The 12349-nt window shown below is 37.0% G+C and overlaps 1 protein-coding gene across 2 annotated transcripts in view; it reads right to left on the reverse strand.

Annotated features, from left to right (window-relative positions):
- CHCHD6 (coiled-coil-helix-coiled-coil-helix domain containing 6) overlaps positions 1-12349 on the reverse strand; it is a 297977-nt gene that overhangs the window by 167993 nt on the left and 117635 nt on the right. Inside the window, exon 5 of one of the 2 annotated variants that reach the window (XM_058169862.1) lies at positions 9480-9563. The exons of the other annotated variant lie outside the window; for it this stretch is intronic. Coding sequence (XP_058025845.1) covers positions 9480-9563 — 84 coding nt within the window. The remainder of the gene's footprint in view (positions 1-9479; positions 9564-12349) is intronic. 2 annotated transcript variants of the gene reach the window in all.

Below are 12349 nucleotides of genomic sequence, written 5' to 3' on the forward strand. Positions count from 1 at the left end.
GGGGGAGGGGAGGTAGGAAGGTGGGAGCTGCTTTATCTTTAACACATGTTTCTCCATTTCTCATCCAGGGAAATATATTCTGCCTTTTTAATATTTCCTAAAATATTTCATTCTTCTAGGAGACGGATGGGTGCTAACTTCCTACAAAGTGATGGACCGGATCTCCCAAAGATGCTTTTTCAAAAGGCAATGGATTTGCTTTGTTTTTCTTCTCATTTTGCTTCTCATCCAAGAAGCTTCTTCATGTCTGACTGAATGGTGAAGAATGGAAGGATTGACCAGTCATCTGGTCATTAGCACTCTTTCTGAGAGTCATTGAGGCCATTTGGAGGTTTATTTGTTCCCTCAGGGTCACCTGAAGAGTGTAATGGTTGTGGAGTCTTCTTGGAACTGCTAAAAGGACTGTGTTTTAAACAAGAGATAGATGGTGTTGTATCCCTCCCCCACTATTGAGAGAGGGATTTCAATCTTGATGTAGATGGCCTCTTTTATGGACTGAATGAGGAATAACAAACTGAAGCTCATATTGGATAAGACAAAACTGAATTACAGATAATTCTCAACTTTTTGAGGCCATCTAATCCAGCTCCCTATTTAGTGAAAGAAACGTAGTAATCAGTCACAAAGAAAATGGCTCTAAGGCTAGCCTCTGATAATCAAGATCAGGATCTTGGACATGGACATTTTCTATTTTATTTTCTTACTTTAGACAAAGATTTATTCAATCAATGTTCAGAATAATAAAACGTTGAACAATGAACTACATTACACTCATCCATATGTAAAATTCTAATTTCTTATTTTGTAAACATAGTTTACCGTATCATAAAATAATGTTACTCAGTACAAATGAAAGTTCTCAAAATTCAAAATTCAGAAGAATACAAATATACACCTGCTGCCATTTCCTGATGCAAGTAATCCACTAAGGCAGATACAAACCTTTTTTAAACTGATGGAACATGCAGAAATAACTGACAAATAGGCCAATTTGAGTGAGAAACAACTTTGAGGGGAACTTATTTAATGTTTCTCCAACCCCAGTAGTTGCAATTTGCTACAAAAATTTGACAGGTAATGTATAAGTGAATTTCAAACAAAACAGACCAGGAACCTAGGAAGAGTTTAAATTGTCCTGGAGAGGATTCTAAAGATCGTACAGAAACCTCTGGAAGGTCACAGACTGCTACCATTTCCTGCTTTGCATTATGACAATTAAAGCCATTTCAGGACACAAATTAAACTGGAGTCAAAGTGGAAAAATTCCACGTAATCAATATAAATCATTACAGAACAGAAGGGTGAAACTACCAAATAGATAGCAAAAGAATCTTAACATGGATCAAATGAGATTGAAGACAACCCTGAGTACTAGAAAAACTACTTAGAAAACCCTGATCTTTTATCTTAATCAATAACTCTAGTCCCTTGTCTTCATTTCAAAATTGCCAATAATTTCACTGCGCTATTCTCTACATAGCTTTTTCTAGTGATCCAATATAACTGTTCTCCTTTGGCCAAGAGCCTCCGTGATCTCTTTTTCCAGCAGCAGCCACCAATGGAAAACAGGACACGTTTTATGTGCAGACCAAAAGAATAATGGCATATGCTGAATTTCACTGAATAATCGTGTAGTCAGTTTTATTAACACAGCATTTAAAATGAACCTACAACTTGTTTTGTAAAAAATTTATGAAATTTAATACCTGAAAAAGGTGTGATCATAATACTCTTGTTAGTTGTTCATTATATGGAAAAAACATCCTATAAAGTCAGTAAGATTTGACATTTAGAAGTAGACAGTCTTTTGACAGTCCATGTGGGGGGGTTTTGTTTTTTTTTATTTTTGCATTTATATCCTGCCCTTCTCTGAAGACTCAGGGCGGCTTACACTATGTTAGCAATAGTCTTCATCCCATTTGTATATTTATATACAAAGTCAATTTATTGCCCCCAACAATCTGGGTCCTCATTTTACCCACCTTATAAAGGATGGAAGGCTGAGTCAACCTTGGGCCTGGTGGGATTAGAACCTGCAGTAATTGCAAGCAGCTGCTGTTAATAACAGACTGCTAATGCCACAGAGGCTCAGAGTTAAACTCCAAATGAAAAATATGCCTTTAAAAATACATAGAGAGGATGATTTGGGTCTCTTATTTATATACTGAATCATTTCTGTGTTTTTTACCCCACCAATCCCAAATTCATCCCCAATCCAGAAGACTCTAGCTTTTAATTCTGGAAAATCCAACCATAACAATTTAACCAAACAACTATTCCGATGTTACCTCCTCAACATACTTCACGTTGTGAATCTCTGACTTTTTTTTTTTTTTTAGGATTAAAGAATTCTAAAGCAGTATCTATGGAAGCAGAAAAAAATTGTCAAGGTCTGTGTGTATTCAACAAATGAAAGTAAAATAATATAAAAGCTGCAGCTAATATAAAAAATTGTTCGGTGCTGCATTTTCTCTTTCCAGCTATTACAGGAATAAAATTATCCTTGAAGATCAAAAATCTTTTTTCAGAACTAATACAATTAAGCTTTATTACACTGCTTCAAGTACATTTCTCTGCTCTGCCAGCCCCCTTCATCCCCAACTCTAATTCAAGCTCATTCTACAGCAGTTGGAGACATTCTTCTATTTTATTGCCAGTGAAATGCTGATGTTTGAAGGGTCAAGAAACTACTGTCTACTACCATATAGTGAGAAAATACCCCCATCCTAAATACAAACTTGTTATTGTGCACAGAATTTGGAAGAAGGAAATAAAGAAAATAATTACCAATGACATGCAATTGGGCTGATAGCTTTTAATTTTAACACCATAGTCAAGCTTCTTAATTTGTCCTGTTTTAAAATCTTATAACCTTAATTCCATGCAAAATTTCTCAGAAATAGGCTATGTTCAATGGGATTTCCTCCTAAAACAGCATTTATAGGTTTATAGCTTTCAGTCTGCTTATAAGTAAAAGAAATGAAGTGAGAACTGGAAATCAAGCTTCTTTAAAGTAAATCAAAAGGATTGCGATGAAAATATGACAATTTTGACACATTTCTTCAATAGCCCGTAAGTAACTGATGCTTATATACATATTCCCTCTCATAGCTATCCTATGAAATATAAATCTGGAGAGAAGCATGTAAAAAGCATAGTATGGTGCCAAATTTCATTCACAAAAATAGAATAAAATAAAACCCTGAATTCACTTATGAACATTAGGGCAACTGCGATCATTATATTGTGTGGTGGATTGGCTGTAAATTTCATTGCAAAATCTCTGCTTAATACCTCAAGCCTAGGAGTATCAGATAATAACTTGGTTTATTTTTTTAAAATTACATACTTCTCTTTCCTAATGGACTGAGCTCCTTCTAAATGCAATTGCCAGAGACTGAGCCTGGAACATCTTGTAATGCAAAACATGTACTCTAGTACTGAATTGTGATCTCTCCCCTAATATGATGGCAGCCAAAACTAATATACAGATTACATTACTCCTGGGGATAATTGTCATTTAGGTCTTGTTCAACTCTGGGGGGCCAGAGCCTACACTCCAAAATGTAGTCTAGGCTGGAATGACAAAAAAAGGGGGACTGAGGGCAACATTCAATTAAAATTCACCTAAACATGGTTCATATTATTACTTTCTAAGTATTTAATTAATTGTTCCCTTCTGTCACGTTAGAAATTATAGTTTTGCAGCAATTTGCAGGATCTCTGGTGACATTCTAAAGATGTTGGAAGGAATGCTGTATGTTGCTTTGAGCCACAAGTCACGCACTGCTAGTTTAAAGCATGAGTGCCCAATCTTCAGAACAAGCGTCGTGGATAATGGAAGTCTGCAATGCCCCTGTGGCCCTCTCCTACACTGTGCTGCTGTTTACTCTTTCTAAATTGGATGCACAACTGCAAAATGGGAGTGGTGTCAAGGACGTCCCATGACACATAACACAGCAGTGCTCTCATATACTTGAGATTTAATTTAAAAAAAAAATCAGTGGTTTACTTATTTCTTCTGCCCCAAAAGCAGCACAGAAAATATAAATGCATTAATTAACTGATTAACATAAACATTAATAGGAGTCTGACGCACGAACTCTGTCAACAAATCTCTTGCTTTCAAGTTCTAGAAATTATTCTATAACATTTTTTCATACAACCTATGACCTGTTGGGTGATCATTTCAGAGATACTTCTTTACCTAAACTGATAAACAGAATGACCACGGATGGCCGAAAAAACAAAAAAAATAGAATGGGAGTGACCTCCAACTTTATATCAGCTTACCCATTGACTTTGTTTGTACTGTAGGAAGCTGGCAAGCCGTGTCACAAATCATGATGATATGACTGTGGCTGACCATGGCAGCAAGGTGGTGCTGCGGTGGCTACAACTTTGCCAATGCAACTGGTCTGAAGATACTTGAAATTTTTATTTTATACACATTAAAGACAAAAGACAAGACATACAATATTAGCATATACATATCACTATTTATCAGCTATTTCAAGGCAGTCCATTCCTATTATTTATACATATTTTAATTCTATCTTATTTTACTCTTACTCATCTATTGTTCTTTATTTCATCTACATTTTACTTTGTTGTTCAGTTTTCTTATCTTGCCTATTTTCTAACCATTTGTACCATTTGCACCAAATCTTATAGTAATCTGTTTCTTTTTTCTCCTGAATTTCTTTTGTAAGTTTGTCCATCTCAGCACATTCTAGTATTTTTTTGATTAATTCTTCCTCTGTTGGTGGGTTTTCTTTTTTCCAGTTTTGAGCGTAAGCTATGCGTGCTGCTGTAAGTATATGGAGTATTAAGTATTGCATATCTTTTGTATGATTTTCTGTTGAGATCCCTAATAAAAATTGTTCTGGCTTTCCTTTTATTGGTTCCTGTATTATTTCCTGTAACCACTTTTTGATTTTGGCCCAGAATTGTTTTGCCACTGGGCAGGTCCACCAGAGTTGATAATATGTTCCGTAGTTGTTCTTACATTTCCAACACTTTGGTGAGTTGTTGGGGAACATCTTTGCTATTCTAGCTGGTGGAAGGTGCCATCTATGGAACATTTTCATCTGGTTTTCCTTATATGCTGTCGATATTGTCAATTTCATGTTTGTTTTCCACATCTTTTCCCACTTCTTTAATTCTATTGTATGGTTAAAATTTCTCGCCCATTTAATCATGGTATCTTTCACTATTTCCTCTTCCATTTTATTCCGTAACAAGAAATTGTATGTTTTACTAATTAGTTTTTGGTCCTTCCCATATATTATTTTATCCAATTCGTTTTGTTCCAATTGTATCTGCTTAGTCTTAGAGTCTTCTAAATATTTTGATCTAATTTGGAGATATGTCCACCATTCGACTTGTCTATTCAAATTCTGTTCCATCTCTTGTTTCGTTTTTAATTTTCCCAATTCATTTAGCATATCCTTATATCTAATTATTTTAGTCCCATCTATTAAATTTGGATGTGTTAGTATCTCATTGGGGGAGGCCCAAAATGGTATATTCATTAGTGTTGTTTTTTGATTTTGTTCCAAATTAATAGTAATGAATTCCTAATTATGTGTATTTTAAAATACCCATGTGTTTTGTATTTTTCACCCCACAGGAATGCATGCCATCCTACCTGAAGTTCATGGCTTTCTACTGTTAGGATACTTTTGTTTCCCAGCTCCATCCATTCTTTTAACCATGTCAGGCATGCTGCTTGATAATAAATTTCCCAGTCTGGTAGGGCTACTCCTCCTCTATCATTTCATTTCATTTCATTTATTTGATTTTTATACCGCCCTTCTCCCGAAGGACTCAGGGCAGTGTACAGGCAAATAAAAAACAGACAAGACAATATTATATAAAATGCAAGATTAAAAAACTTATTATAAATTGCCTAAAAATTTAAAATATATAGAAACTAAAACCCTGTTTAAAATTAATAATAAAAACTATAAAATCCCTAAAATTTAAGCCAGCCCCGCGCGAATAAAAAGATGTGTCTTCAGTTCGCGGCGAAAGGTCCGAAGGTCAGGTATTTGGCGTAAACCCGGGGAAAGTTCGTTCCAGAGTGTGGGAGCCCCCACAGAAAAGGACCTTCCCCTGGGGGCCACCAGCCGACATTGCTTGGCGGACGGCACCCTGAGAAGTCCCTCTCTGTGAGAGCGTACGGGTCGGTGGGAGGCATATGGTAACAGCAGACGGTCCCGTAAGTACCCAGGCCCTAAGCCATGGAGCGCTTTAAAGGTCATAACCAAAACCTTAAAGTGCACCCGAAAAGCCACAGGTAGCCAGTGCAGTCTGCGCAGGAGGGGTGTTACATGGGAGGTACGCGACACTCCCTCTATCACCCGCGCAGCTGCATTCTGGACTAACTGAAGCCTTCGAGTGCACTTCAAGGGGAGCCCCATGTAGAGAGCATTACAATAATCCAAGCGAGAGGTAATGAGTGTGTGAGTGACTGTGCACAAGGCATCCCGATCAAGGAAGGGGCGCAACTGCCAACCAGGTGGACTTGGTGGAAGGCCCCCCTGGAGACGGCCGTCAAATGATCTTCAAACGACAGCCGCTCATCCAGGAGGACACCTAAGTTGCGCACCCTATCCTTTGGGGCCAATAACTCGCCTCCAACAGTCAGCTGCAGCTGCAGCTGACTGAATCGAGATGCCGGCATCCACAGCCACTCCGTCTTGGAGGGATTGAGCTTGAGCCTGTTTCTCCCCATCCAGACCCGTACGTATCCTTAGCATCCTATAACATTTTTAATCTAATCCTAGGTTTTCATCCTTGCCATATAAATTTTGAGGTCAATCTGTTTAATGAATCAAAGAACCTTTCTTCTATTCTTATCGGTATAACCCGGAAGAGGAACGATACTTGAAATTTCAATTGCCGGGGAGTAATAGGTCCAAGCTTTTTTCCGTTATTTAAACTTAGCTCGTCTGAAGTACCTTGATTCAAACATTGTTGCTCTCTGATATACCATTTCACCCAATTGAAGGTTAGAAACAGACCGACAGGAGAGTTTTAGTGATATATAGATAAAGGCAAAATATAAATACTCCTAAAAACATTGGGTCATTTAGGCATGAAATTGAAGGAATTATTTTCTAAGGAACATAAGAAAAACTCTAATGGATCATGATTTTGTTTTTCATAATGGCCAACCCAAACATTCTGAAGTGTCTCCAAGCCAAGGAAGACCAAAAGACATATCCTCTCCTGTCACTGTTCTCCTGCAACCTGTATTTGAACATATGCTACTCCCAACAGAGAAGTAACATGGTGTCTTCACAACCAATAGACCATGAAAGATATATCCTTCATTTAATTAATCGTCTTTTAAAACTTTCCAAGTAGTGGCCATCAACTCTAGCAGTAATGAATTCCAGAAGTTAATTACGTATTGTGTAAAGAAATGCTTCTATTGTCTGTTTTAAATCTCTTGTGAATCAGTCCCATTAGACAACTTTGTGTCAAGCCAAGGCCGGAAGACAACACAATGAAATCAGGTTTTTTATTTCCTTATACCTAGCTAATAGATATACTCTGGTGTGACCACCTTGAACCTTTTCCTCCCTCACCCCAATTGAGGACTGTACAGGTTCTTGTTTAGAGCCTTTCTCTGGAACATGCTGCTTCCTCCCTGGAAAACCACAATGCTACTGCTATCATTCCCTTCACCCGCTTCTTTTCCAGCTGCACATTCCATCATGCTCTGGTTCTAGCATTCTGAGTAGATAAAATAATCTCTCTTACAACTTTCTCCATGTCATACATGGTTTTGTACATCTTAATCAGATCACCGTACAGCTGCCTTTTTCTCTAAGTCTCGTTGTAGCTCTTTCTCAAAGGGAAAGAATTTGATCACTTTATTATTTCGATTCCTACTTCTGAATCTTTCCCAGTTCCACTGCATCCTTTGTCAACTGTGTCAACCCGAACTATACAGAATATTTCCAATACCAATGGTACCACAGACATTGTTATGATAGCATTTTTAGCTTTCTAGCCTAGCATGAAATTTCCCATTTTACAGCTGCCATATATTGAGTTGACATTTTCATTATAATATGAAGTATGATTCAAGTTCTTTTTTCTGGTTAGTTACAGACAGATTAGATGCCATTAATGTGAAGTTAGGGGTTTTTTAATCCCAATGTGCAACTTTTTATAATTGCTTAAATTTATTTGCCATTTCTTTCATCATTATTTTTTCCCCCACTCTGAATATAACATTATACATCTACAAACGTAGCCAGCTCCCTATCTGGGCAAAAGTCAAGTTCATTTAAGAAAAAGCATCAGTCCCAAAACAGATTCTCAAGAAACCACTTCTTACTTCCATTCATTGAGAAAATTTCTCTTTCACCCCTATTTTTTCTTTCTGCCTTTGAACAAGTTTATTTAACAATTTATTAGGTGACACTTCTTCTTATCCCATTGCTACTAAATTTACTCAGGAACCTTTGATGGAAAAACCTTTTTGAAAAATATGCAACAAAATTACTTCTATCAATGTGCCTCCTGATACTTGCAAAAACCTCTAAAATATTAGTGAAATACAATTATCTTTATGGAATCCATGCTTACTTTCCTATAGCAAGACTTGTACAGTCAGTATGCCTATGTGTTTTTATTCTGATTGCTGTTTCTACATGTTATCTGGAACAGATATTAAACCAAATGACCTATATTCTCCCAGATCTCTTTCTTTTTAAAAAAAATGATGTTACATTGGCTACTTCCTAGTCCTCTGGCATCAAACCTATTTTGAATTTTGAGAGTTACATATCTTTACTAGAAAGTTAGCAACTTCACATATGAATTCTTTAAGAACTCTGAGAAGATTCCATTATGATCTGGTGAATTCTTGTTTGTCCCTATTTTAAAAACTCATCATATTAAAAAAATACAACAGAAAGAAATATCTAAACTAGATTTCTAAAGGTCATTTTTACACTGAAAATTCTGGATGGCACCTTTTAAAATTGTGCAAGACAGACAGCACTTGGATGCAACACATTTTGATCTATTGATTTTAATGTACAGCATATGTATAGAATAAGATGAAATTACTTTCACAAGGTTTCTGTTTGTCTGTCTGAGCCATAGATTTTAACAAAGGATATTTTAAAAACTATAACTTTGCTTTAAACCAAGCTTCATAAATTGGGATGAAGGGGGAACACTATGAAAGTTTTTTAAAACTGTTGTTGTTGGTTTTTTAAAAAAAAAACATAATCCAGTTAAGAACCAGTTCCCTTTTAAATGCGCACTGTTTTAAAGGTTCTGCTTTTGAAGCAGATTAATAGTGTGTGAGAAGGAGGAGAATCACAAAAGGTATGCTTGAGGGGCTAAGAATGCCAAGTTTCAGCACAATGGTTCTCATTTCTCTTTTCTCATGATCTACTCTGATCCCACTAACATAAAGCCACTGCAGATGAAATATCATGTTGCCTCACCTTCTTCTCAATCTTGGCCAATTGTTCCTTATAGAAGGCGTCTCTCCGCTTCAGCTCTTCGTCTTTCCATTGCAGTTCCTTTGCCTAAAGTAAAAAGACAGAAAGAAAGAAAAAAAAAACCCAGAAAGTGAGCAGCAGGCAAATGTGACCAGGCAAGCAAGAAGGAATGAAGAGGAAGGAAAGGAAGAAAGCATGAGAAAGTGTATCAGTCCCAACATACTGCATTGTACCAGGTTGCTGGCAAGAAAACAGAGGCTGGGTCCACAAGGAATTATTTCTAGTCAATGCAATCCTTATCACAAAAAAGAGTAAGGAAGATAAATAGTCTGAAACGCTTCAATGCATCTCTGTGACACTTATCAAGTTGAATTGCTGGACCAAAACACGCAGCAGAATGAGAATCCTCTGATGGTAGGAATTGCACACTGCTTCCATCTGCAGAATGGAGATTTTACATTTGAATATCTTTCTATTTTCTTATTTAAACAATTCCATATTATCATTTGGCATATAAAGTCACTGAATGGTCCTCAAATTATTTTTAGAGATCAATGATACAGTAGTGGTGGGGTTTTTTTAAAATTAATGTTAGCTTATTTATTTATTAGATTTGTTATGGATACAAAATCCAGAAGACTCTGGATAATTTATAAAATCCAAAAACACATGAAAATAATGAAGACATTTACAACTCACACAAATAGACAGCCTGGGCTAAAATAACCAGAACAATAAACAGGGATCCTATCAATAAATATATAACAATAACCTCAGATCTGGGAACACAACCAGGTCTTAGGGGCTTTCAGGAATATCCAGAAGAATGGGGAGCGGGTACCCACATCTCTGGGAGGAAAGCTATTTCAGAGAGTGGGGCCTCTGAAAGAAGGCATGCTGCCTCAGTCCCACAAGATGGCAGTATTTAACTGGAGGGATCTGGAATGCACCTACTCTGCTTGGCAGGCAGAAACAATTGAGACAGGCAGAGCTTCAGATAACCAGGCTCTAGGCCTCTATGCTATTGAAGACTCTCCTTCGGTTCTCCTACCTTTCTTTTGGCTGTATAACACCAGAGACATCAAATATAGACTCCTAGACTATAACTGGGCATTTCCAATTATTTTGAGATGATGAATGTGTTAAGAATTTTGAAGATGGGTTGTATCTATACTCGTACATGGGAGAGCTTCTGCATTCACAAAATGCCATTCTTACCATGAAGACTCACATGTGAGCAGGAGGAATATCCTGGGAGAAATGTAGAGATGAACATACCTACCACCATTTTTATTTTTGGGGGGGAAAAAACTTAAGGAACTCATTAGGAGTAGCTAGCATCTTGGTAATAAACATGATGCTGGAAATTTGGCACTAGATTTGCAACATACCAGCCTCCAGCAATTTATATATATATATATATAAAATCAATGTTAAAAGGAAAGTGGTACAAACAGAAGTCACCTGTTATAGTTAGGCACATAAATCCACAACATGAAGCATTGCAAAAGGAATGTGACACTATGATAGTGTAAAGTTCTTTTCCAGAACAGTCAGTCTTTGATTAGGTAATCTGGGCAGAAGTATTCCTTGCTGGTTCAGATGTGTCATTTTGTGGTCAGCTGCCACAGTAAAGAAGCAAACCATCTTAAAAATTCAAGTAGTCAATTGTGGTAAGAACAGCCGAGAAGATTATAGGAAGCTCACTTCCTGTCATTCAGGATACTGCTTATAAGCGCTTTGTGCTTAGAGCTCAAAGCATCGTTAGAGACCCCACACACCCACTTTACAGTCTATTTCTGTTGTTCCCCTCTGCGAGGAGGTTTCAAAGTATTTCTAGCAGGACTACTAGATTCTGTAACAGCTTAGTTCCCTATGCCATCTGTCTGGTAAGCTCGCAAGATTCGTTTCTGTCCCCATCTACATGTATACATCCGAACTAGACTGTGTTGTTTCTCCGTGGCCTATAATATATGCGGGTGCATGCATAATTTTGTATTTATTTATTTATTTTGTCATGTTTATGTAGTGCATATTAGAGGTGGAGACCTCTTGAGAGCTATATGCAATGAAATTTCATTTTAATGTATGCCGATTAGTGTACATTCGAAGTGACAATAAAGTTATTCCAAGTCTTAGTCTACGTTTTCTTTTCTGTTGGGAGAAAAACAAAGGACCCTGAACAAATACAAGAAGAAAAACAAAATGATTGTGTTATAAACCCATGCAACTATATTTTTCCTTTTGCCATGCATGTCACATTTCATCAAGACTACTGCTAGCAATTAATTCCAATAAAACATCAGAACCTCCAGCCAGCAGAGCCAATAACAAGAAATGCTAGAAGTTCTAATTCACCAACATCTGGCATCCCATTCCTGCTTTACAGCAAGCAATTTGATTACTTCTTTGTTGAATATGAGATGCAATGGGGCTTTCTAAAACCATTTAGACTTACATTGGCAAATTCTTCTTATGCAAATGAACTTTTCAATCCCACCAGTATTTAATTTAAATCAAGTGGACTATTTAAGGCTTCGTATAATTAAACGAAAAGTCTTCAGGAAGCATGGTGTGGTGGCAAATCTTTATTGGACTCGCTTATAGTTTAGAATTTGGAGGCAGGGGGCTCCATGCTGACATCTGGACTGGAAAAGATGTTATGTATTGGATTTACTTACAGTTAAGGGTTGAGATACAGAATGATGAGTTTCGTATCTGTTGCTGAATGTCACTGTTTGGGGGTCCTGGAAATTTCCTGACACATGAATTGGAAATAATTTTCTTTACGGGATCTGCCATAGTTAAAAGTTGAGTTATGGGATGAAGAGTTCTATATTGGTTAACTAAGGGGAGGTGAAGAAATAATGAAA

The sequence above is a fragment of the Ahaetulla prasina genome, chromosome 2 (genome assembly GCF_028640845.1).
Source record: "Ahaetulla prasina isolate Xishuangbanna chromosome 2, ASM2864084v1, whole genome shotgun sequence".
NCBI classification, from domain to species: Eukaryota; Metazoa; Chordata; class Lepidosauria; order Squamata; family Colubridae; genus Ahaetulla; species Ahaetulla prasina.